We start from the raw sequence: 25,447 nt of genomic DNA, 5'->3' as shown, positions 1-25,447 counted from the left end.
ATTGTCATTTTTTAAAATCTGGCAAAATATAATTATCCATTCAATTTTTCAGTGGGACATAGCAAGTAAAACATAAAGGGGTTTAGTCTGATCATACTCTAATAATTAATATCCTAATTACATTTTTAAAAAAGTTAAATATGGAGGTGGGCAAACAGGTCAGAAATGCACATCTATTGAGCTAAATAAATAAATATATCCTAATTACCATACAGACATTTTTAAAGCAAAATTTCCCACTGTTATGTATTTATTTTATATATGTCCACATTTCTTCAAAATAACGTAGAGTTACTTTCTATTCAACCCACAATAGTGATTGCTCTTTATTGCACGTGGGAAAAACTACAATTCCCAGAATTCTTTTCAAATCAGCGCAATACGAACAACCTCGCAGAGTTCGCCTCATAAGCAAACGTGAAGACAGCGGCGTTTCTAAGATACCGCCGCCCGCTAGAATGATTGGCAGGGCCTTTGCCCAATCTGCTAAGCGGACGTTCACAAAAGAACCTATCGTTTTTCAGGGTGTCGGACGGTTGGGCGGATACTCGAAGAGGATAGTGCTTTGATGGAGGTTGCTTGTGGGGGAGGTAGGAAAGGACCATTTGCGTCCTGCGGGGACTGCAGCGTCGGCAAGGAGGGTCGGCAACGGCGACGAAGCGGTTAACCCTGCAGTGACAGAGGCAGCGGCCGTTCGACGACTGCCGCTGAGCCGCTCACTGATTGCCTGCTTCCTTCCTCCCCGTCAGCTCCCCCACCCGTCAGCTCGTGCTCCTTCTAAGCTTAGCCTGGCCCGGCCCGGCGCCGCAGTCACCATAGAGACGGAGACGACGACGGCGCCGCCGCCGCTTGCTGGCAAGCAATGGACAGGAGCCTGCTGGTGGGCTGCGCCGGGCTGAACCGGAGGGCGCTGCGGGTCGAACGATAATATTCTATTTCCTGTCCTGCTTCCTCCTCTTCGCCCCGCTGAGGCGCCCGAGAGAAAGACCGAGTCCTGCGCTGGCCCCGCTCGGAGGGGCAGGAGGAAGGGGCGCCGCCGGCGGCCGGCCGCGTTCCAGGTAAGGGTCTTCTCAGGTTGAGAGAATGGGGGGCGAGGAGGAGGAAGAAGAAGGGGGCAGGGCGGGCGGGCGAGGTGGGAGCACATCCCTCGGCCAGCAAGTGGGAGGCCGTTTATCCTGCGGCCGGGGAGCTGGGTCTGCTGCTGGAGAGTCCCTTGTGGCTGATGGGGCCCTCCTTCGTCTCGCCTCCCCATCCGCGGGATACATCGTCCTAATCTGGAGCGGAGCCGGCCGGGGGAGGCCGAGAGACGGCGGCTTCTGGTGCCTGAGGGCTGTAGAGGAGACAAGCCGGGTAACCTTCAGGGTAGCATCAGCGGCAGCTACCCATCATCATCCTCCCGGTCCCCCTGGTTGTTATTCCTGTTTTGCGTGGAGGGACAGAAGGGGGCGGGATGCTGCGTAAAAGAGCCCTGCACGGGAGGGGACTTGACTTGACTGAGCCTTGCCCTTTTATCGGGTTTCTCTGCTCCTCTCCGGTCGACTCACTGACCCGCCATTCGCCGTGCAACGTGGGGGTGAGGGGTAGGTGCTGAGTAGGTTTGGTGGTGGAGCAGTGGCGAGGTGGAAATGGAAACGAAGTTTGCCGTCGGGACCGATGAGATGGTAGGCGATGCTGTAGCACTTCGAGAACGATGCTGCTGTTAAAATATTATGGGCTCTGCAGGTAGAACGCGGGAGAGGAAGAACCGTGCGTGTATTTGCTCTAAGGCCAGCAGGTCTGATCGTTTCAGCCTCTCTTTAATTAATGATCACTAAGCGGAGAAGGGGCGGGGTAAAGACACTAGATTTCCTGACAACTAAATCTGTTAATGTTGATGCTTCTAAGTTTCCTTTATTCATACAAATATGCTCTCGCATGGAGGCAGATGGAGGCTGAGGCTAAATATTGCTACTGCTATCAGCAACTGCATGAAAATACAAATACAGATACATAGACTTCCTTACACGTGAAAGAAATCACCTCCTACATCATCGGGGATTATAAAATGCCAAACTATGCCAGACAATGACAGTAGGAAAAAATATGATCTGGGGCAATTGCATTGGTTTAGTTTTTGCCCTTCTTCTATAAAAGGGTAAGAGGCTGTCTGCTAGTGACTTATTTTAAGCAAATGTGCTATGGCATCAAGCAAATAGGATTAGGTTTAGAAATGTGGATTACTATATAAAATCCAGATGTTTAGAGGTGAGCTTTTTCAGTTTAATATTCAAGATGTGTATCTGACATGTCAGACAGTTCATCTGTGAGATTACCTTTATGTTGATTAGCTGATTTAAAATGCCTCCTCAAAAGAGAGAGAGAGAGAGAGAAGGAGAAGGAGCAGTGAGCTTGTTCAGATGCTGAAGTTGATAAGTGAAACTGTTACTTAAAGCCATAATCTTATTGATTATGGGGTGGGGCTAGTGAGGAACAATGAACCCTACATTGATTTAGCTTTGGTTTGTCAAACATCATGGAAGTGAAAAGGATTCTATTAGTTGTATACTGCTGCACTAGGCATAGTTTTCCTGTTTTTGTTTTCAAATCCTATATAGATAATATGTTAACTCTTGCTTTTGTGAGTGGGATTTAAAAAAACACACTGGTAAACCAACTGACAAGAAACCATTTGGTACCTGCTATTATGCCTTCCTTCATTTTATTGGTGACACTGACATAATAATGAAAATAAATTTGTATACATTTCCATTTTCACCACATATGTTGTCTTGACTTGTAATGATTTGTTTGTATAAAATGACATACAGCAATATTTCTCAAATCAGTGCTTTACAATGCCTTTGCAGAGGACTGTAGAATAAATTATGAGGCTGAACTATTTAGAGGAGCCTGTGCCTTAAATTTTTGTTTAACTTTTCCAGTATATTTTCTAAACTGTGTAATCTAGATTTTTTTTTTGTCTGGTGGTTGAAACTTGTCATAGTGAAAACTGTGAAGTGAAGAATCAAATGGAAAGCACATCAGTGGATAAATAGTGAAAGTATTTCGAGCATTACTTGCATTTGTTGGCATTGTATTGCATTTTCTCTTAAAATGTTTATTATTTTATCATATCTCTATACCATCTGATATGTACATTTCTAGATTATGTACAAAACTTAAAATATTTAAAAGTTACAAATTAAAATTCATGACAATAAAAATAGAATAAAAATAGATATTAAAACAAGTTTTAAAAATTTTATGTATTGGGAATAAAGTTATTGTAGTTGAAGTCTGGTTTTTTTCCTCTCTTTGACTAAATATTATTCTAACATTCTGGAGCATGGGTTCTCAAATGCTGTCATAAGCATTCCTATTGGCATTTCTGAAAGGAGTTAATTCATTTTTGGTGGGGAGAGGTCAGCCAGGCCTGCAAGCCATATAGCACTTATGCACAGCCTATGTGCCTGTACCACATATACAAATAGCAGATGTGAGAAATGGCAGACTATACATAATGGGTGGCATTTAGACTTTAAGCAGAGCAGCATGCTGTGAGTGGAAGCTCCTTCTGCATGTGGAAGGAGCTTCTGTTACTCCAGACTGTTTTTTCCCCCATATGGGAAGGACTGATAGTGTCCTTCCTGGACTGGGAAGGGAGAAAGTGTGCAACGTCTCTCATACCGTTATCCTGCCTTCTCTGAATAGACATTTGGTACACAATTTTAAAATTAGTTATCCATACTCTGGTTACATCCTGTTTTCAGACTTTTTGAATAATTACAGTTGCTTCAAAATACGCAGGTTGGACTGGGAATGGTCATATAGACCATATCTCCTGAAATTACTATTCTGGCCCAGTCTGTTTTTAAGCACAATCCAAAGGGTTGGTTTTATATTTTAAAGCCCTAAATAATTTGGAACCCAGGTATATTAAGGATCATATCTTCCTACATGAATCTGTGCTGGTGTTATAGTGATCTTTGGAGGCTCTTTCCCATGTTTCCCCCTCCCCCTGCTGTTGGGGGTAAGCCTTTTCATTCATGGTGACTTGTTTCTGGAACTCTCTCCCCAGACAAATGAAGTTTTTCTGGCACTGATTCTGGTTCTTGTTGGCAGCAGGTAAAAATACTTTCTTATTCTCTCTAGATTGTAGTTTTGTCTTACCTCTGTGCTTTTATCTGCTCTGCTTTTAAAAGTGTTTCTATTGATTGTGTGTATGGTTTTTTAAATTGTAGGTCATTCTGGGAACCCTTGTGGAGTGAGGTGTTAGGTACAGTATCTAAATAAATCAAGTGAGAGATACCAGGGCTTGAGCTTGCCTGAAAGATATGTCCCCAGACTAAAGATCCTTTCGCCCAATTATAGATGCGTATGGGTGACTACAGTTACTAATTGTTGTGGCTGTTCCTGCATATTATTTTTAGAGGCACACTCCTTAATTTTGACTTAAAATGTTTGTGGGTTGAGCCCTGGCTCAAACTAACTCTTCCGTATAGCATTCTCTGGTTATGTGTTAATGTGAAAAGTGTAGGAAGCTCCTATGCAGACTTGTCCCAAATAGAAGAAAATCACTTGAAATTTCTTTATAACTAGGGGGAGAGTGTGCATAGCTAACTTTAGCATACCATATTTCACCTTGGATAGTATATTGGGAAAAGCAAGAGGGTCTGACCATACAGACCATGATATACTTTAAAGTCCTTGGGAAGAGAGCCTGAAGAAAAAAGCCCATGGAAAACCAGGGATGTGCTGCATTGCTTCCCTTAGCTACCAGAAGCTTTTTTTTTTTGTGGGGTGGGGAATGGGTATTGTTGCTGAGATGGAACAAATACAGTGCTGTGTGTCTTATTTAGTCATGTCAGAACATACAAAAATGGGGTGGTTGTGAAGATTAGGCTAGAGCTTGTACCTTTATCTGTTTCTTACTATCTTCTTTGGAAGGCCTTGCTCATACTTCCAGACCTGTCAGTTTGGGGTTAACTGATTGTACATTGCATCCTAACTTCACATGGGAAAGAAAGATAATATACTTTTCCAGCAGCAAATGTACAAGGAGCAATCATTTAGTACTTAGTAGGCCAGCACATCTCACTTAAATCTTGGTTATACAGGCCTGTTCAACTTAGGCCCCCCAGATGTTTTTGGACTACAACTCCCATAATCCCCAGCCACAGTGGCCAATAGCCAGGGATCATAGGAACTGTAGGTCAATATCTGCAGGAGGGCCGAAGTTGAGCAGGCCTGTAATATTGAGAATTTCTGCTGCTGTGTGTGTATCCCTGAACTGGTTGAAAACTATTCTGACTAATGTGCTCTGTTGTTTTATCAAGATACACTGTTCAAATGTACCTTATTCAAAATACAGACATAGGGTTTGTTTGTATTTTAAGTAAAACCATAAGTGGCAAATGGAGAACTACATCTGTTAAACTGACTTGTCATAAACTGTGCATTGTACTGATTTTCTATGTTGCTCTTGCATTGCTAATTTTTAATTTTGTGATGCGTAATCTTTGAAAATGATCTTGTGCATGTACATGTGTTTCCACCCAGTAGTATTTAGCAAACTTGCCTTGTATCAAAATATATATAGTTAAATATGTTGATGTTTTGATCTAAACAAGACATACATGAATTAGATAGCAGATGTCCATCTTCCTCACTGGTAGGGGAAATTTTTATTTGTCTAGAATTGTCTAGAATACTAGCCCTAGTATTCATCACACTTACAAACATGGTGGAGATATTCTACTATCATTAAACATTGAGAATATAAAAATAAAGATACTCTTGACTGATTAAGCGTTCGGTTTGAGTAGTCATGCAGAAATGCAGTATGCACTTGCAGACATCTGAAATAATGGCTATAAATAGTATCTGTAGCACTTTCACACTCTTATGTGGAGGTCAAGCAAAGTCAGTGCAATCCAAGATGAAACATTTATTATTGTGATTCTTGCATTACCTTGAGTTTGTGGTGTCAGTGAATACAAAGAATGAATTTCTTCAATATGGGCAAGCAGAAGTAATTAGGAGGGTATTGGCTCCAAAGTAGAACAAGTATGCAGAAATTATTTTTGCAAAGCAGTTAACACAATCAAGATATTCAAAGTGCTAGTAGAGCCTTCAGTGGTGCTGCTGCAACATCAGCCTCTTGTGCACAAAAGTCAAAAGCAAAACAATAGGGTTTTAGACTATGAAGAACATAGTGACACATCCCAAGTGTCTTTGGCAACATCACTGACACACAGCCACCACCATGTGGCATGTTGCCTTCGTATTAGCCATGCGTGGAAGGAGCCAATCTATACAAGGTGATGGCAGAATTCCCTTAAGACATAATTTAATTCCATTGTCAAACACAGTCTTCCAGACACAAATGCATCACAGTGCCCTCACCAATGTACATAATTGTGGCACATTCAGTATAAGCCTGATGACTGACACCTTCCAGGATACTGCAGACAGGGGTTCAAAAAACCACTTATTCTGCTCCCCAGCCTGCAAGCATTCACCCCCTTGTACAAAGAGCCAAAAACACTCTCCTGCCATCTCCCCAGTTCATTTTATGGAGGGGATATACATGATGAGCATGTTGGATTTGAGTTGTTTCTAATTTTTTTTTTAGTGTAAATTCCTTTGAAAGGTAGCTTCTAATTTATAGTAAGTAAGTAAGTCCAAAATTGTTATACATTCCTACCTAGGAAAACCAAGACATGCAGATACTCTGATATTACTGAGGAACTTGATTTCATTGCTCAACATTCATGTCTACGATAATTGACTTGGTCTATAAATGCATTTAAAATATTTATTTTATTTTTATGTTGTAGACTACAACTCCGAGAATCCCCAGCTGCAATGGTTTTTGCATGGGGATTATGGGAGTTGTATTCAACTAGATCTGGGAATCCCTGTTAGAGGGAGCACTGCTTCCCACCAGTAAAACATATACTGTTTGCAAACATTAAAATGTTTGAACATAACAAATCACAATAACAAACAGGCCATGAAGAAGAACACTTCAAACACCCAAAGCTCTCTTGGAAAAGAAAAGTTTGGCAATTTAGCCTTTTTCTTATAAGAACAGCCCTGCTGGATCAGGCCTAAGGCCCATCTAGTCCAGCATCCTCTTTCACACAGTGGCCCACCAGATGCTGCTGGAAACTACAGGCAGGAGTTGAGAGTATGCCCTCTCTTCTGCTGCTACTCCCCTGCAACTAGTACTCAGAGGCATCCTGGCTTGGAGGCTGGAGGTGGCCTATAGGCCACCAACTAGTAGCCAATGATAGACCTCTCCTCCATGAAGTTATCCAAACCCCTCTTAAAGCCATCCAGGTTGTCGGCTGTCACCACATTTGTGGCAGAGAATTCCACAAGTGGATTATGCGTTGTGTGAAAAAGTACTTCTGTTTGTTGGTCCTTGATTTCCTGGCAATCAATTTCATGGGATGACCCCATGGTTCTAGTGTTATGTGAGAGGGAGAAGAATTTATCTCTCTTGACTTTCTCCACACCATGCATGATTTTATAGACCTCTATCATGTCTCCCCGCAGTCTTTTTTTTCTAAACCAAATAGCCCCAGGTGTTGTAGCCTTGCCTCATAAGAAAGGTGCTCTAGGCCCATGATCATCTTGGTTGCCCTCTTCTGTACCTTTTCCAGTTCTACAATGTCCGTTTTTAGACGTGGTGACCAGAATTGTATGCATTACTCCAGGTGTGGCCACACCATAGTTTTTTATAAGGGTATTATAATATTAGCAGTTTTATTTTCAATCCCCTTCCTAATGTTCCCTAGCATGGAATTGGCCTTTTTCACAGCTGCCACACATTGAGTCGACACTTTCAATGAGCTGTCCACCATGACCCCAAGATGCCTCTCCTGGTCAGTCACCGACAACTCAGATCCCATCAGCGTATGCTTGAAGTTGAGGTTTTTCGTCCTAATGTGCATCACTGAACATTGAACTGCATTTTCCATTTTCTTGCCCACTCCCCCAGTTTGGAGAGATCCTTTTGGAGCTCCTCACAATCTGTTTTGGATTTCACCACCCGAAAGAGTTTGGTATTATCTTCAAATTTGGCCACCTTGCTGCTTACCCCTGCTTCTAGCTCATTTATGAATAAATTAAAAAGCACTGGTCCTAGTACAGATCCCTGGGGGACCTTACTTCTTCCCTCCCTCCATTGTGAAAACTCTCCATTTATACCTCCCCTCTGTTTCCTGTAATTCAACCAGTTAGCAATCCTCACATGTACTTGTCCGCTTATCCCATAACTGCTAAGTTTTCTCAAGAGTTTTTGATGAGGAACTTTGTCAAAAGCTTTTTGGAAGTCCAGGTGGACTATGTCTGGTTCGCCTGTTCTATGTGCTTTACAATTTTATCCTTGAGGATGCTTTCCATCATTTTGCTTGGAATGGATATTAAGTTAAACGGCTGGTAATTCCTGGATTGCCCCTGGATCCCTTTTTGAAAATGGGTATTACATTTGCTACTTGCTAGTCCTCCAGTACAGAGCCTGATTGCAGGGATAAGTTATGTATTTTTGCAAGGAGGTTGACAATTTCACATTAGAGTTCTCTGAGGACTCTTGGATGGATGCCATCTGGCCCTGGAGATTTGCTAGTTTTTAGTTTTCCCAGACAGTTTAGAACATCATCTCTTGTCACTTCTATCTGACTCAGTTCTTTAGCCTCCATCCCACAAAAGCCTGGTTCAAGAACAGGTATATATGCTCAGTATCCTCTGCTGTGAAGACAGACACAAAGAACTCATTTAGCTTCTCTGCAACCTCTTAATGGTCTCTTTTACTCCTTCATTTAACTTCTCTGCAACCTCTGTATCCTCCTTAATAATCCCTTTCACTCCCTCATTGTCTAACGGTCCAACCACCTCCCTGGCAGGTTCCCTGATGTATTTAAAGAGGTTTTTGTTATGCCCCTTGATGCTTTTAGTTAAATGTTCCTCAGACTCTCTTTTCGCCTCCCTCATTGTTACCTTGCATTTCTTTTGCCAGAGTTTGTGTTCGTTTTTGTTCTCTTCATTTGGACAGGCTTTCCAGTTTTGGAAGTCTTCCCTTTTATGTCTTTCTTGACTTTACCTGTTAGCCATGCCGGCATCCTCCTGGACTTAGTGGTATCCTTCCTCCTTTTGGGTATACAGTCTAACTGGGCTTCTAGTATTGTGGTTTGAGTAAACTCCATGCCTTCTGGAGTGAAGTGACTCTCCTGATTTTCCCTTTCAGCTTTCTTTTCACCATACTCCTCATTTTGGAGAAGTTTCCTCTTCTGAAATTCAAAGTGTCTGTGTTAGACTTCCTTGGTGATTCTCTCCCCGCGTGTATGCTGAATTTGATCGCGCTATGGTCACTGTTCCCTAAAGGGTTGATGACACTAACATCATGCCCCAGATCCTGGGTGCCACTCAGGATTAAGTCCAAGGTCACCTTCTCTCTGGTTCCAAGACCTACTGTTCTAGGGCACAGTCATTCAGCATATCTAGAAATTTGACCTCTTTGTCATTACCTGACTGTGTCCCACTGGTTCTCACTGTTCCACCATGTTTCTGTTATGCCCACTATATTACTATATAGTTTCTGTGTTAGCAACCAAGCACTCCAGCTCACCCATCTTGGCTTGGAGGCTTCTGACATTGGCATGTAAGCACCTATCTTTCTTTTGACTCTTTGACCAGTTGGCAAACCCTTCTGTTTCCTCTTTATGTGGTTCTGCTCTGTCTCCTTCTGTTTTATTTGAATCCTTTACACCAGGCATCCCCAAACTGCAGCCCTCCAGATGTTGCTGAACTACAACTTCCAGCATACCCAGCCATAAAAAATTGTGTCTAGGGATGCTGGGAGTTGTAGTTCAGCAACATCTGGAGGGCCGCAGTTTGGGGATGCCTGCTTTACACCTTCACACTTTAGAGAATGGCATATGCCAAACTGGATACTGTCCAGCTCCTGTCAGCTATTCCCCAGGCGTCATTTTAAAAGCTGCTCTGCAACCTTTTTGATTTTAAGCACCAGCAGTCTGGTTCCATCTTGGTTCAAGTGCAGCCCATCCCTTCTGTACAGGCCTTGCTTCCCCCAAAATTTATCCCAGTGCCTAACAAATTTAAACCCCTCCTCCTGGCATCAAAGTCTGTCTCATCCATGCATTGAAAAACCTCAGCTTTGCCTGTCTCACTGTACCTGTGCGTGGAACAGGTAGCATTTCTGAGAATGCTACCTTGGGGTCCTGGACTTCAGTATGCTACCTGTCAGCCTAAATTTGGCTTCCAGGACCTTCTGACTACATTTCCCCACATTGTTGGTGCTTATGTGCACCACGACAGCTGTCTCCTCTCCAGCACTCCCTAACAGGAGGTATCAGCCTTGGAGTGGGATGCCTCTACCACGTCCCTGAAGGTCTCATCCAAATGCCTCTTTGTGTCTCTGAGCTTCTCCAGATCCATCACCTTGGTCTCGAGGGAATGAACTTGTCCCCTGAGAGCCAGGAGCTCCCTGCACCGAGCACACACCTATGACTTCTGCCCATGGAGCAAACAGTCATACATGTGACACTCTGTGCAATACACTGGGATGTGGCCCCTCTCCTGATGGCTTTCTATCTTCATAACTGGTTTTGTTGGCAGTTTACAGTATTTAGAGATAGTTTATTGGAAAGATAAGTCTCCGCTGTATTGGTCAGCTATTTAACTGTCCAAACTGCCTTTCTCAAGAATGAGGGAGGGATTAGTACTTACCTTCTCTTCTCTACTGGGCTCCTTGTGATCACGGGGACTTCTTTCAGGCTCCCCCACACACTGCCTGCAAAACTCCAGTGCCCTGTTTAGTATCTCTGTTGGCTATGCTCTCGGGCCTTCAACTCTTATGTAGAGAGTAGGCTTCAAACAGAGACACAGGAATGTAGCTCACTGGAATGTGGTCCCTCCCACAGCCCTAGCTGATTCCACTCCCTCCAGGTAGGGAGAAACAACAGCTGAATGCCACATGGCCCCCAATGCTAGTCCTGGCAAATGCTAGCCCTAGCAAATAGCAAACACACAGACTAGGACTTCTCCCTTAAACAGAAACCAGCCCCTTAATATCTCCCCTTCTCTTGTTAGTTAGTTTGAAGGGGAAAAAGGCTTGATGTTCTGTTTAGAAAAGCTTGCTCACCTCCTGAATCTGCATCTGCTCTTCCCAGAGTAGAATATGAACAGCATGCTGTACTACTGAATTTCCACCAGAGGCTCGTTACGTACCCTTGTTGCTACTTGTGTTGTAAAGGTCCTGCTATAACTTGTGTTTGTACTTAATTGCCTTTACTGAAAGCACTTCCTGCAGGATTCACTAACTTAACAAATGGTTTATTTGTACAGTAACATGATGCTAGTTTATTAGAGAATCCAAATCTCTACCCCTTGCCCCACTGTTGATGGTGCTATACTTCATCTGTGAGCCTTCCCACTGCCTCCCAGTATCCATCCCCAAATTATCTTTTTTTAAAAAAAAATCACATCTTTCTGGAGAACCATTAAAATGACTTAATAGTCAGATTCAAAAACAAAATACATATAAATATGTAAAAGTCAAAAATAAAGGATAAAACACTTATAAAGATGAATCCTAAAGTTTATATTAAATCCTTAAAAGCTTATTTAAATAAGAGTCCTCTGCTTGCATCCAAACTAGCAGCTTTTGTGTTGTTTTTTAAGTCAGGGAAAGCAGTTCGTGCATTTAAATCTTGCAGCACTTGGCACTTCCCATTCACTTTATTTTCAGTTTGCCCCCCTGAATTGTTTGGCAAGTACAGTGGTGCTTCTGTGTTACAACTGTGATGCCTGACAATCTACTCCTGAAGTTTGGAGCAGCTTCAGAAAGTTAGAAGAGCTTCTGTTTAAAGGGACTGTGCAAGTTGTTGGCATGCCTAAAAAGGCCCTTTTGAGTTCACCTGTATTTTGAATGCAGTGAAGGATGAGTTGATATGAGTATGTGGATTTTAAATGGTTGTTGTATAGTGAGTATTGTAATCTCTCTCTCTCTAACTTGCTGTGAAACTCTTACATATTCATGAGCTAGAGATATTTCCAGAATAATCATAATAAATAATTATACCACTTTTCTGTCACTGATACACTTGTGCACTATTAGATGCATGGTTAGAATAATGTTGTCGGATACAGTTCATTGTATTTTCTAGTTGTCTTGTTCTGTGTGTGACAGTTATACATAACTCTTTTTCTTTGGAATTGCAATTGGGGCAATACCCACAATGTTGCAAAATGCCTGGCAGAATAAAAGGTATATATTTTTCTTCCTTGCTTATTAATTTAAAAACTATGGCTGGTGTACTTGTCTACCCTATCCATTCTTGATACATTATCCTGATTAAGAAAACTGTTTTGAGTGCCATTGAAACATATTTAAGATGTTTTAAATTTGGTGCAAAATCAAGGTAGGATTGGAAGAATGCAAGTTATTTCTGAAAAAAATGAACTTCCTGCTGGTCAGAATATCAACTATTTATCCAAAGCCTATTTCAGATCTGATTTATAAGGAGTTTGCCAGGTTCCAGCTCCAGACAGTAAACTTTGTAGAGGTGGATTTTTGGAGGAAACTGCTGCTCATAACTGCACAGGAGCAAATGATGTTTGGTGAGCAGGCAGTCTTATGGTAGTGTGGTACTAGGGCAACTAAGCTTCCTAGGAACAAAGTCTAAAGCACAACTGAATCAGAAATAGAAGCTGTGGTTTGATTCTTGGCTATAGACTTGCAAGGGAAACAGTTGGTGGGCAGGTGGGGGGCGGGAACCATACATACGCCTATGAAAGTTTAGCCAGTTGGTGACTGGCAATTGTTAGATGTATTCAGGCCTTACTACCTTTCAAATGTTTTGCACATCCCTGCTGGTATGTTTCCCAGACTATGGGAAAACACCTATATTGGGCAACAGCGATATAGGAAGATGCTGAAAGGCATCATCTCATACTGCACAGGAGATGGCAATGGTAAACCCCTCCTTTATTCTACTTAGGCAATAGTAGGCGTAAAGTCAGCTTGCTTTCATTGTATAGCATTTCAAATGATGTTACCCTTTCACCTGGTTTTTATATCAGTTGTGGTCAGCATTTTCAATAACTTGTATATTTCTCCAAAAGGAGAGGAGCTGGGCCTCCTCTTCAGTTGATCAGTGATGTGTGTGTCTGAGATAATTAATCAGTGTCAGTTGGTAGCTGGTGAATTGAGTCTACCTTCCTTGACAAAGGATTGCTTAATATTGTTTGCTTGATCATTTTACTAATAAGCATCTATATACTACTTTTCCTGAGTGTTAAAAGTGCTTCACACACCATTTGGCAATCCTTATAACATCCAAGGCAAGTCAATATTATCCTCATGTAGCAGAGACTTAAAGGTAGGACGGGACAGCTGATACCAGAAATAGTGTTTTGCTTACAGTCATGTAGTAAATCCATGTCGGAGATTAAACTGTTTAGTTCATAACTTAGTCTCCTAGCTGCTGCATTGTACTGCCTCTTGATCCTTATTTGTGCCAACAAGTTGTTTTGTATGGTATCTGAGCTTCTGCAGTGCATTACTTTTAAATTCTGCCATGTGTTTGTGGCTTATTACATTGCAATATTTTGGTTCAGCTCCTGGAACACATTGCTAGAGAGACATATCTAGATAAAAACACAACTTGCAGATGATGGACTGTTCAGTGCCTATTTTATCATTAGGGTGACTACCATAAAGACCACAGCACTACATGTATATGCTGGTGTCACAAAACACTACAGTCATTTTAAGAAGATTGTGCATCTGTCTGTCAATTGACAATAGGTTTCCAGTGCATGTATATATTGTGAAATACTGTTATGGTGACTAGGCTATGGATATCTGTAGGTGAGGATCTGGAGGCCATTTCTCAGAGGATCAGAACACAGGTGCAAAAGGTCAGAGTAGGAGTCAGTCTGAATACATGCCAGAGGGTCAGCTAAGCAGGTCCATCAGAAAATCAGAAGGGTAGGACATGAGGCAGGGTCAGGTGCGGGCAAGCAGGCAGAATTGATGGTCTATCTGATCAGAAAGTCAAAGCAGATCCACATCAGGAGTCGGAGCAGACAAGATATGAAATCGGGAACAGTCACAACAGAGGTCAGGCACTATAGTAAAGGGATGCACACCAGATCAGGAACCCTTGATACTGAGGTTGTGAGTATACCTGACAGGAAGCCTGTCATATACTCTTCCTGCCTATACGGGATCCAATGGCAGGATTCCATGGGCGGAGTCAGCAAAGAGCCTGAAGGCAGGGAGAAACTGAAATGTACTGGATGACCATTGGAGGCAATAGTGAACATTGAGTCTGATACCATGAATTCTGACAAATACACACCTGTTCTTTTTAAGCGACTGCACATGGCTTTCCCAGTGTTTGTGTGGGATATGCATTGTGTATGGAACAGGCTTGAGTCGCCCTTGAATGGATCTATATTTGTCTTCAGGAAATCCTAAGTGGCAGTAAAATTTAGAGTTGTAAAAATGCATCTTGTGAACCACTAAAACTATAGATAAAGCTCTTTGTATTTACATCACAGCATCTGGGCTTGGTGAACTGCCTCCAGGATTTAAAATTGCTGCTCTTGAGCTGTGGGTTGGCTACCATAGTGTGTCTGAAGCTACTTGAATTTTGGGGTCTTGTTTTTTCTCCTGTATCTCTCCAGTATTTATTTTATCTTTTATTTTTATTTTATATTTTTATTATTTTATTTTTTATTTATATTTCCATACTGCCCAAAACTCATGTCTCTGGGTGGGTTACAACAAAGCAAACAAACAGAAAAAGGTAAAACATTAATTAAAATAAATGGCAACAGAAAACTTAAAACATTAGTTAAAACAAAATAAATAATACAGTAAAAGTTAAAATATTACAACAATTTAAACTTTAAAACATATTAAAACTGTTAAAACAATATTTAAGTAAAAGCCCAGGTGAACAGATGCATCTTTCAGACTTTTTAAAAAAGTTGTCAGAGATGGCGAGGCTCATTTCAGTAGGGAACGTGTTCCAGAGCTTCGGGGCAGCGGCAGAGAAGGCCCATCCCTGATTATCCCCAGACGAGCTGGTGGCAACTGCAGACGTACCTCTCCTGATTGGAGAGGAGAGCTGGTCTTGTGGTAGCAAGCATAACTTTTCCCCTTAGCTAAGCAGGGTCAGCCCTGGTTGCATATGAATGAAAGGGAGACTAGAAGTGTAAGCACTGTAAGATATTCCCCTCAGGGGATGGAGCTGCTCTGGGAAGAGCAGAAAGTTTCAAGTTACCTCCCTGGCTTCTCCAAGATAGGGCTGAGAGAGATTCCTGCCTGCAACCTTGGAGAAGCCGCTGCCAGTCTGTGAAGACAATACTGAGCTATATGGACCAATGGTCTAACTCAGTATATGGCAGCTTCCTATGTTCCTATGATGATCTCAATGGGCGGTGGGGTTCATGACAAAGAAGGTGTTCTCTTAAATACGCAGGGCCCAAGCTGTTTAGGGCTTTATAGGTTATAACCAGCACCTTGTATTTTGCTCGGAAACATATCGGCAGCTAGTGTAGATCTTCCAGTACGGGAGTAATATGGTCTCTCAGAGATGACCTAGAGACCAACTTGGCTGCTGCATTCAGAACCAGCTGTAGTTTCTGTGGACTACACACAAGGGCAGCCCCACATAGAGCTCATTGCAGTAATCTATTCTGGAGGTTACCTGCAGATGTACCACTGTTCTGAGGTCATTTATCTCAAGAAATGGACGCAGTTGGAGTATTAGCCAAAGCTGATAGAAGGCACGTCTGTCCACCGCCTCAACCTGGGACACCAGGGAGAGGCTTGGATCCAGAAGCACCCCCAGACTATTAATACCCCAGATATTAACAGTATCTCTTGTTAATAAAAGGACTTATTTTGCCCTATCCTATGGTGGTGGTATAGTTTGCTAAAGAATATAATAAGGTATTTTCAGGGTCTACACAAAGTGGCCCGATTCAGATGTATCATGGAGACAGTGTTGAATACTGGTTTCATGTGACATTCCGTAGATTTGGGCATGCACATTCCCCTCTTCCCTTTCTGCAAGAAGGAAGGATTCTGCTTCTCAGTTTGTAAATGTTGGTTCAGATCATGGTTTGTTTTGAAACTCTGGTTAAGCTATGATCAACTGGTTTGGAGTCAGTGTGGTGTAGTGGTTGGACTAGGCTGGGAGAGACCAGAGTTCAAATCCTCATTTAGCAATGAAACTCACTGGGTGACTCTGGACCACTCATATCTCTCTCAGCCTAATGTACCTCGTAAGGTTGTTATGAGAATAAACATAACCATGTACACTGCTTTGGGCTCCTTGGAGGAAGAGCGGGATATAAATGTAAAAATAGATAAGAGATCCTAGCTTGTTCTAAGCCAAGACTGGAAGTAGAGTCTTTTCTTCCTTTGTGCATGAAAGGGTGGTGGGAGTGCATATTTGAGGTAGGAGACATTGTACTAAATCAGATTCAATCCTGATTCTACGTAATGTCTGTACCAGACCAGTATATGTGTGTGGGGAGGTTGTGGAGAGGTATATCTGCTACTTTAATATTGGGAGAATTTGATGATGGATACGGTTGTGGGGGGCATGGAGGGCTAAGTTTAAAATAAAGTTTGCTGTGGTATAGAGTTTATATGGGGAACATCATCTTAGCTATGACCTCATACTTTTAATCAACCCACTGTTTCTCAGTTTTGGCCTTTGCTTGTAATATGCAAATAATATTGGCTTACTTTGCAGGGTCTGGATGTAAACATTACTGAGAATCTGTATGTGTAACACTTGGGAGGGAAGTGAGATAGAAAATATTTATTGCATATAAATATTTAGTGTCATTCTGATGCTGATAAATATTCTTAATCTATCTTGCAAATTGAATTAATACTTCATGTGATCTTCACAGAAACTGTTCTTTCAGTTGTCCTCAAGAAAATATTTGAAAATTTTAAAAAGCCGCAAACAGATTTCACTTCCATAATAAAATATATCAAGAGACCTTCTGTTCTTAAAATTTACTTGACAAACTAAATTCTCTGGTTGTCTTTCAGTTGTGCATTGTGAAACTGAAAAATAACTAAATCAGAATAGGGTTAGGAAGGCAAGTGTTCTTACCTGTTTTAATTAGCAAGATCTCATGTACTGGTGTTTATTTCTATAGCCTCTGCTTAAATGGAAGCCTCCTCTGGGAGCTGGATGGTCTCTACTGACGTAGGCTTTGCATAGCAGCTGCATCACCTCAGGAGGCTGCAATGAGTGGAGGAGGAGAACAGCCAGATATCCTTAGTGTGGGAATGGTAGTCAAAGAAAGATGGAAAGTGGTGAGTATATTACTTTGCTTGTTTGAGAGGGGGGGAGAGAGAGAATAAAAAGAAACAAAGGCTCATGTGACCACACAGGGAGGACACAGCTACAAATTGCATCCTGCTAACTAAACAGGAAAATATAGCAGTGTGGGATAGGGGATGTGTATATTAGTTCCTTTTTGGAATGATAGTCTCAGTCAAGTTTGTAAATAAGTTCATGAAAATTAGTCACCTGTAGTTTACCTATGTTAGTCTTTTCTGGCACATTGATGGTTTCAAAGAAATAAACTTTCAGTTTTCAAAAGCTTCTTTCTCTCTCTTGCTCATCAGTATTCATGGTGCTTTACAAAGTATGAGAGGACAGGTTCTTGCTCCAGGGGGCTTACAACCTAGAAATTGACACATGAGACACAGCACAAGCAGAGGTAAATGGGTAAAATTCACAATTTATGTCAGTAACACACACTTAGGCTTAGTTACAGTAGTTTTTGAGGACCTGGCTGTATTTTCTGTCTGCAGTTCTCTGAGGAAGATTCTGTGGGGTAGTTTGGTTTTTGTGGAATTGCTTTAGACTTCCTGAGATAATTAAATATTTTTTTCTGTTAGCTCTACACTTGTGCTGGTTTCAGTCTAGCACTGCTAGACATGCTGTCTTCATGTAATTGATGATAGGCAGCCTTGCAGGTGAGGTTAGGGAAGGGAGAATGGTAGCCTTCCTGTAGGAAGTTAATGGTTTATCTGGGATATATTCACACACAAACACACACCACATTGACCTTGGCTAGATGACTTGACATTGGCATATAGTTTCTTTTGTGGCCTCTGTCCATCACACAGATGAGCTTTGCGCTGGTGTGAAGTAGAGACCAGAATCTTCCAAGCATCATCCCCCCACCCCCCAGCTTTGTTCTGAGGCTTCTCCTCTACCCTACTAGGTCATGTTCTCTGCACCCTCCTCAGCATTCTCAGAGCTCCAGTCGGAGTCGATGCCAATCAATACTGCAGCACAGCCGGCTGAATTAGCTGCTGAAAGCATTGTATGCCCTTGGGATTGAGGAGTGTGGTAGCCATGCCAAGTGCAAACTTGGGCCCAATCTCACTGACACACCCTCCTATGGATCACTGGAGCAGCCTGGTCCCTCATATGGAGCCTCCCACACACTCTCCAATCAAGGATCACTCAGTGTCCAAATTGTAGCACTACCCCTTGGTAGGCAATGGGGGACACTTGGTGGGAGATTCTTACCATTCAAAAACTACGGAACACAGCTGATGAGCCTTTCCTCCTCCAAACCACTCAAGATTCAACAGACCTTTTTGAATCCAAAAGGCCTCCACTTCAAGACCTTCCACTCAGTCAAGTTACAATCGGCCCTTTTGTACTCACCGCTACTTCCAGTACATAAGAACAGCCCTGCTGGATCAGGCCCAAGGCCCATCTAGTCCAGCATCCTCTTTCACACAGTGGCCCACCAGATGCCTCTGGAAGCCACAGGCATGAATTGAGGGCATGCCTTCTCTTCTGCTGCTACTCCCCTGCAACTAGTACTCAGAGGCATCCTGCCTTTGAGGCTGGAGGTGGCCTATAGGCCTCCAACTAGTAGCCAATGATAGACCTCTCCTCCATGAAGTTATCCAAACCCCTCTTAAAACCATCCAGGTTGTCGGCTGTCACCACATTTGTGGCAGAGAATTCCACAAGTGGATTATGCGTTGTGTGAAAAAGTACTTCCGTTTTTTGGTCCTAGATTTCCCGGCAATCAATTTCATGGGATGACCCCTGATTCTAGTGTTATGTGAGAGGGAGAAGAATTTCTCTCTCTTGACTTTCTCCACACCATGCATGATTTCATAGACCTCTATCATGTCTCCCCGTAGTCGTCTTTTTTCCTAATCTAAATAGCCCCAAGTGTTGTAGCCTTGCCTCATAAGAAAGGTGCTCTAGGCCCCTGATCATCTTGGTTGCCCTCTTCTGCACCTTTTCCAGTTCTACAATGTCCTTTTTAAAGATGTGGTGACCAAAACTGTATGCAGTACTCCAGGTGTGGCTGCACCATAGTTTTTTATAAGGGTATTATAGTATTAACAGTTTTATTTATTTATTTATTTATTTATTTATTTTTGCATTTATATACCGCCTTTCGTTAAAAAGCCAACCCCAAGGCGGTTTACAAAAGTTAAAAACATACAATAAAGACAATAAAAACATCATGTTAAAAATATAAAAACAGACATAAATACAATACAACAAATACAACAAATAAAAACACAGAGATGCTGCAGTAGAAAACGATCATGTAAAAGCCTGGGTAAAAAGCCAAGTCTTTAAAAGCTTTCTAAAAGCCGTGATGGAGTCCGAGGAACGAATGGCCACTGGGAGAGCATTCCAGAGTCTGGGGGCAGCAACAGAGAAGGCCCTGTCCCGAGTGCACGACAGCCGGGCCTCCCTCATTGTCGGCACCCGGAGCAGGGCCCCCTCAGATGTCCTCGTCAAGCGGGCAGCAACCCTTGGGAGCAGGCGGTCCCTCAAATACCCCGGGCCCAAACCGTTTAGGGCTTTAAAGGTCAAAACCAGCACCTTGAATTGGACCCGGAAACGAACCGGCAGCCAGTGCAGCTCTTTCAAAATGGGGGTGATATGTTCCCAACGGGCAGCTCCGGATAAAACCCTCGCTGCCGCGTTTTGCACTAGCTGCAGTTTCCGGATATTCTTCAAGGGCAGCCCCACGTAGAGCGCGTTACAGTAATCCAGCCGCGACGTGACTAAGGCGTGGGTAACCCTGGCCAGATCTGCCTTCTCGAGAAAGGGACGCAGCTGGCGCACCAGCCGAAGCCGTGCAAAGGCACCCCTGGCCACCGCCTCCACCTGAGCTTCCAAAAGCAGAGCCGGGTCCAGTAGTACCCCCAAGCTGCGTACTTGCTCCTTCAAGGGGAGTGCAACCCCATCCAGAACCGGTAAAATCTCCTCATCCCGATTGGCTCTCCTAATGACCAACAGTACCTCCGTCTTATCCGGATTCAATTTCAGTTTGTTAGCCCACATCCACCCCATCACGGCCTCCAGCCCCCGATTCAGGACATCCACTGCCTCCCTAGGATCAGATGACAAGGAGAGATAGAGCTGAGTGTCATCCGCATATTGCTGACAACTCAGTCCAAATCTCCGGATGACCTCTCCCAGCGGCTTCATGTAGATGTTAAACAGCATGGGGGACAAGACCGATCCCTGCGGGACCCCACAGGCCAACGGCCATGGGGCCGAGCAGTAGTCCCCCAGCACCACCTTCTGAACCCTCCCCTCAAGAAAGGACCGAAACCACTGCAACGCAGTGCCTCCGATTCCCATACTCGAGAGGCGGCCCAGAAGGATACCATGGTCGATGGTATCGAACGCCGCCGAGAGGTCCAGCAGAACCAACAGGGACGCACTCCCCCTGTCTAGTTCCCGGCGTAGGTCATCCACTAGGGCGACCAAGGCAGTCTCAGTCCCATACCCGGGGCGGAAGCCAGATTGAAAAGGGTCCAGATAATCCGTATCATCCAAAACCCTCTGCAGCTGGGACGCCACCACACGCTCTATCACCTTGCCCAAAAAGGGGAGGTTAGACACAGGTCTATAGTTGTCCAGGTTGGAGGGATCAAGGGAGGGCTTTTTAATAGAGGTCTTACCACCGCCTCCTTAAGGCACGATGGCATCCTGCCCTCCCTTAATGAAGCATTAACGATCACCTCCAACCATCTACCTGTCCCCTCCCTGGCAGCTTTTATTAGCCATGAAGGGCAAGGGTCAAGAGCGCACGAAGTCGCCCGCACACTGCCCAGGATCTTGTCCACATCCTCAGGCCGCACCAACCGAAAAGAATCCAACACAACGGAACCAGATGGTACCAAAGGCACGTCTGCCGGAACTGCCAAAACTCTGGAGTCCAGGTCAGCACGGATGCAAGCGACTTTATCTGCAAAGCGACAGGCAAACTGATCACAAAGAGCTGTAGATGGCTCCTCCCCCATTATCCGGGGGGATGTGTGGAGCAAGGTTTTCACCACACGAAACAGCTCTGTTTGCCTGCACTGAGCAGACGCAATGGAGGCGGAGAAAAAGCATTTCTTCGCCGCCCCCACCGCCACGGCGTAGTCCCTAAAATGGGCTCTAGCCCGTGTTCGGTCGGATTCGTGATGACTCTTCCTCCAGCGTCGCTCCAGCCGTCGCCCGAGTTGCTTCATCGCCCTAAGCTCCGAGGAAAACCAAGGAGCCGAACGGGCTCCACCAAGCCGGAGAGGGCGCTTGGGGGCAACCGTGTCAACAGCCCGGGCCATCTCTCCATTCCAGAGATCAACCAAGGCCTCGACAAGGTCACCAGCTCTGGACACTGGAAACTCCCCGAGGGCCGTCTGAAATCCAAGCGGATCCATAAGCCTCCGGGGGCGGACCATCTTAATCGGCCCACCACCCCTGCAGAGGGCAGACGGAGCAGTCAAACTAAACCCCACCAGGTGATGATCTGTCCATGACAAGGGAGTGGTCTCAAATTCCCCCACCTCCAGATCATTTATTTCCCGGTCGGCAAAAACCAGATCCAGAGTGTGTCCTGCCACGTGGGTAGGGCCCGATACCAGTTGAGACAGGCCCATGGTTGCCATGGAGGCCATGAAATCCTGAGCCGCACCCACTAGGGGGGCCTCAGCGTGGACATTGAAATCCCCCAAAACAATAAGCCTGGGGGAACCCAAGGCCACCTCCGAGACCACCCCCGCCAGCTCAGGTAGGGAGACTGAAGTGCAGCGGGGTGGTCGGTACACCAACAGAATCCCCAGCCTATCTCGGAGGCCCACCCTCAAGGACAAACACTCGAAATTCTGAGATGGCCTGACCGGGCACCTGGAAACGGGGAGGGTCTCTCGAAAGATGACCGCAACGCCTCCTCCCCGACCCTCGAGGCGGGGCTGCTGCACGATCTGGAAACCTGGAGGACAAAGCTGAGAGAGACCAACCCCGCCCAGCAGATCCAACCAGGTCTCCGTCACGCATACCAGGTCAGCACGCTCATCCACAATCAGATCGTGGATGAGAGATGTTTTTGCGTTAACTGACCTGGCATTCAGCAGCAGCACCCTAATCCTCGAAGGAGTGTTCCCAGAGCTCCCTAGGGTCAGAGGGTTGGGAGAAGGGCCGGAAAAAGGAACAGGCCTCAATTGCCTGGACCGTTTTCCCCTGTAACGGCCTGCCGAACTCCCACCGCCATACCTCCCTCTGCCCGCTACCCGTGATATTGCCGCCCCCACTCCAGGCCCACTTTTTCACTCCCCCAGGCACATCTCCCCAGAATAAACCACCACGGCTTCTTGGCTTAATAAAAAACCAAGACCAGACTTGCGTGATCTCCTGCTAGCTTCTTGATTGTGGGAAGACAGATCTTCAGGGCAGAAGGAAAGGATCTTCAGGGCCCCAGGTAGCTCACCCCACGGCTGAGAGCCACAAGGATGAGAGCCCTTGTGCTCTCGCCCTTCGGCTCACGCCAAGAGGCTCACGCCCCTGGCCCAGCCTGAGCTTTAAAGCAGCAGAGTCAGCCCCATAGATGGAACACACCTGAAGAAAGGTAGGGCAGAAGCAGAAACACAGTCACTGCCAGCCCAAGATCTTCCCTCTTCCCTTCTTCAGGCCCTGGCCCAGCCTGAGCTTTAAAGCAGCAGAGTCAGCCCCATAGATGGAACACACCTGAAGAAAGGTAGGGCAGAAGCAGAAACACAGTCACTGCCAGCCCAAGATCTTCCCTCTTCCCTTCTTCAGGCCCTGGCCCAGCCTGAGCTTTAAAGCAGCAGAGTCAGCCCCATAGATGGAACACACCTGAAGAAAGGTAGGGCAGAAGCAGAAACACAGTCACTGCCAGCCCAAGATCTTCCCTCTTCCCTTCTTCAGGCCCTGGCCCAGCCTGAGCTTTAAAGCAGCAGAGTCAGCCCCATAGATGGAACACACCTGAAGAAAGGTAGGGCAGAAGCAGAAACACAGTCACTGCCAGCCCAAGATCTTCCCTCTTCCCTTCTTCAGGCCCTGGCCCAGCCTGAGCTTTAAAGCAGCAGAGTCAGCCCCATAGATGGAACACACCTGAAGAAAGGTAGGGCAGAAGCAGAAACACAGTCACTGCCAGCCCAAGATCTTCCCTCTTCCCTTCTTCAGGCCCTGGCCCAGCCTGAGCTTTAAAGCAGCAGAGTCAGCCCCATAGATGGAACACACCTGAAGAAAGGTAGGGCAGAAGCAGAAACACAGTCACTGCCAGCCCAAGATCTTCCCTCTTCCCCTTCCCCTTTATTTTCAATCCCCTTCCTAATGTTCCCTAGCATGGAATTGGCCTTTTCCACAGCTGCTGCACATTGAGTCGACACTTTCAACGAGCTGTCCATCACCACCCCAAGATCCCTCTCCTGGTCAGTCACTGACAGCTGAGATCCCATCAGCATATACTTGAAGTTGGAGTTCTTTGTCCCAATGTGGATCACTTTACACTTGTTAACATTGAACTGCATTTGCCACTTTGTCGCCCACTCCCCCAGTTTGGAGAGATCCTTTTGGAGCTCCTCACAATCTGTTTTGGATTTCACTACCTGAAAGAGTTTGGTATCATCTTCAAATTTGGCCACCTCGCTGCTTACCCCTACTTCTAGATCATTTATGAATAAATTTAAAACACCAGTCCCAGTACAGATCTCTGGGGGACCTCACTTCTAACTTCTCTCCGTTGTGAAAACTCTCCATTTACCCTACCCTCTGTTTCCTGTCTTTTAACAAGTTAGCAATCTGCACATGTACTTGTCCCTTTATCACATGACTGCTGAGTTTCCTCAGGAATCTTTGATGAGGAACTTTTGTTGAAAGCTTTTTGGAAGTCCAGGTATACTATGTCAAATGGATCACCTTGATCCACACACTTGTTGATATTCTCACTGTTGACACAAAGTGACTGTTGACACTCTTCTTCAGTACAAAAAAAGATCTTTCTCTGCAAACAAGACAACACAGAATACATCCAAGACCGCCTCTTAATACAAGCGGGCCTGACTACCCTTGGATTGGAACATGCTTGAGACCTTATCTAAGAATGTGGGAAGACATCCCCACAGATGCTTAGGTCCTTACTATCATGCATATCAGTTACACCATACAGTTCTAAGAATGTCCTCCAGACTCCAGGAAGTGTGTCACAAGACCAGAGGCTGCCCTACTTGAGGAAGTTGAGGCCTTACTTTGGAAGAGAGAGATCGAACTCATCCCTTATCAGCGAGTGGACAGCCTGTTCTCCCCATATTTCACAGTGCCGAGGAGAGATGGGGCCTTTAACCCATTCTTGACCTCAGGTTTCTGAACTCCTTCATGAAGTACAAGTGCTTCTGAATGCTGATGGTGTCAGACATCATTCCTCTACTCTCAGAAGGCATGTGGTTTGCCTCCATCAACTTTGAAGGCACCTATTGCCATATCACAATCTGGCCCCAGCACAGAGAGTACATTACTTGTGTTTTCAGATAGGATTACGTGCGTTCCAGTTCAAGGGAATGCCCTTCAGCCTCTTCTCTGTCCCGAGGGTATACACAAACTGTATGGTAATCATTGTCAGTTACTACAGGAAAAGGGATACCGTTTTTTCTTTTTCTTGGATGACTGGTTCCTTGTTGCCAGTGGTCCAGGGACTCTTCGCAGGGATCAGCAGGTGACCACGTCTCTCCTACAGCGTATGGAACAAAATATAAACTACAAGAAGTCTCAGCTCACACCAACTTGCAGAATAACATTCTTAGGCATTGTGTTCACCACCATGGCAGTAGTGTACTTACCAGAGGATCCTGAATGACAAATTTGGATTTTGCTCACTATGTCGGTCATCATGCCACCCTGCAATACAGATACAATGAATTTTAGGCCTGATGGCATCCACTACTGCCACCTTACCAACTGCTTGGCTTTGCATGATTCTAGAACTGCCTCCTTCAATTCAATCTGCTTTCACTTGGTGGACTATTGCTGCAAATCTCAGTCAGTCCACACCTTTCAAGAGGCCAGGTCCTCAGGCTTACCTTGCGACGGATGCCTCTGAAGAAGTTGGGGGT

At 44.7% G+C, this 25,447-nt stretch overlaps 1 protein-coding gene across 4 annotated transcripts in view; it reads left to right on the top strand.

The window, feature by feature from the left end:
* Window positions 1-521: 521 nt before the first annotated feature.
* Window positions 522-25,447, top strand: part of TTBK2 (tau tubulin kinase 2) — a 150,375-nt gene continuing 125,449 nt past the window's right edge. For 2 of the 4 annotated variants that reach the window (XM_053261412.1, XM_053261386.1), the window contains exons 1-2: window positions 522-1,058; window positions 17,203-17,362. In XM_053261412.1, the coding sequence (XP_053117387.1) occupies window positions 17,294-17,362 (69 nt within the window). In that variant the 5' untranslated portion in view covers window positions 522-1,058; window positions 17,203-17,293. Of the gene's footprint in view, window positions 1,059-1,585; window positions 1,662-4,057; window positions 4,105-17,202; window positions 17,363-25,447 lie in introns of those variants that run through there. The other 2 variants (XM_053261392.1, XM_053261402.1) reach the window with 2 other exon arrangements.

The sequence above is a fragment of the Hemicordylus capensis genome, chromosome 1 (genome assembly GCF_027244095.1).
Source record: "Hemicordylus capensis ecotype Gifberg chromosome 1, rHemCap1.1.pri, whole genome shotgun sequence".
NCBI lineage: Eukaryota > Metazoa > Chordata > Lepidosauria > Squamata > Cordylidae > Hemicordylus > Hemicordylus capensis.
This window is presented reverse-complemented; position numbering and strand designations above follow the sequence as displayed.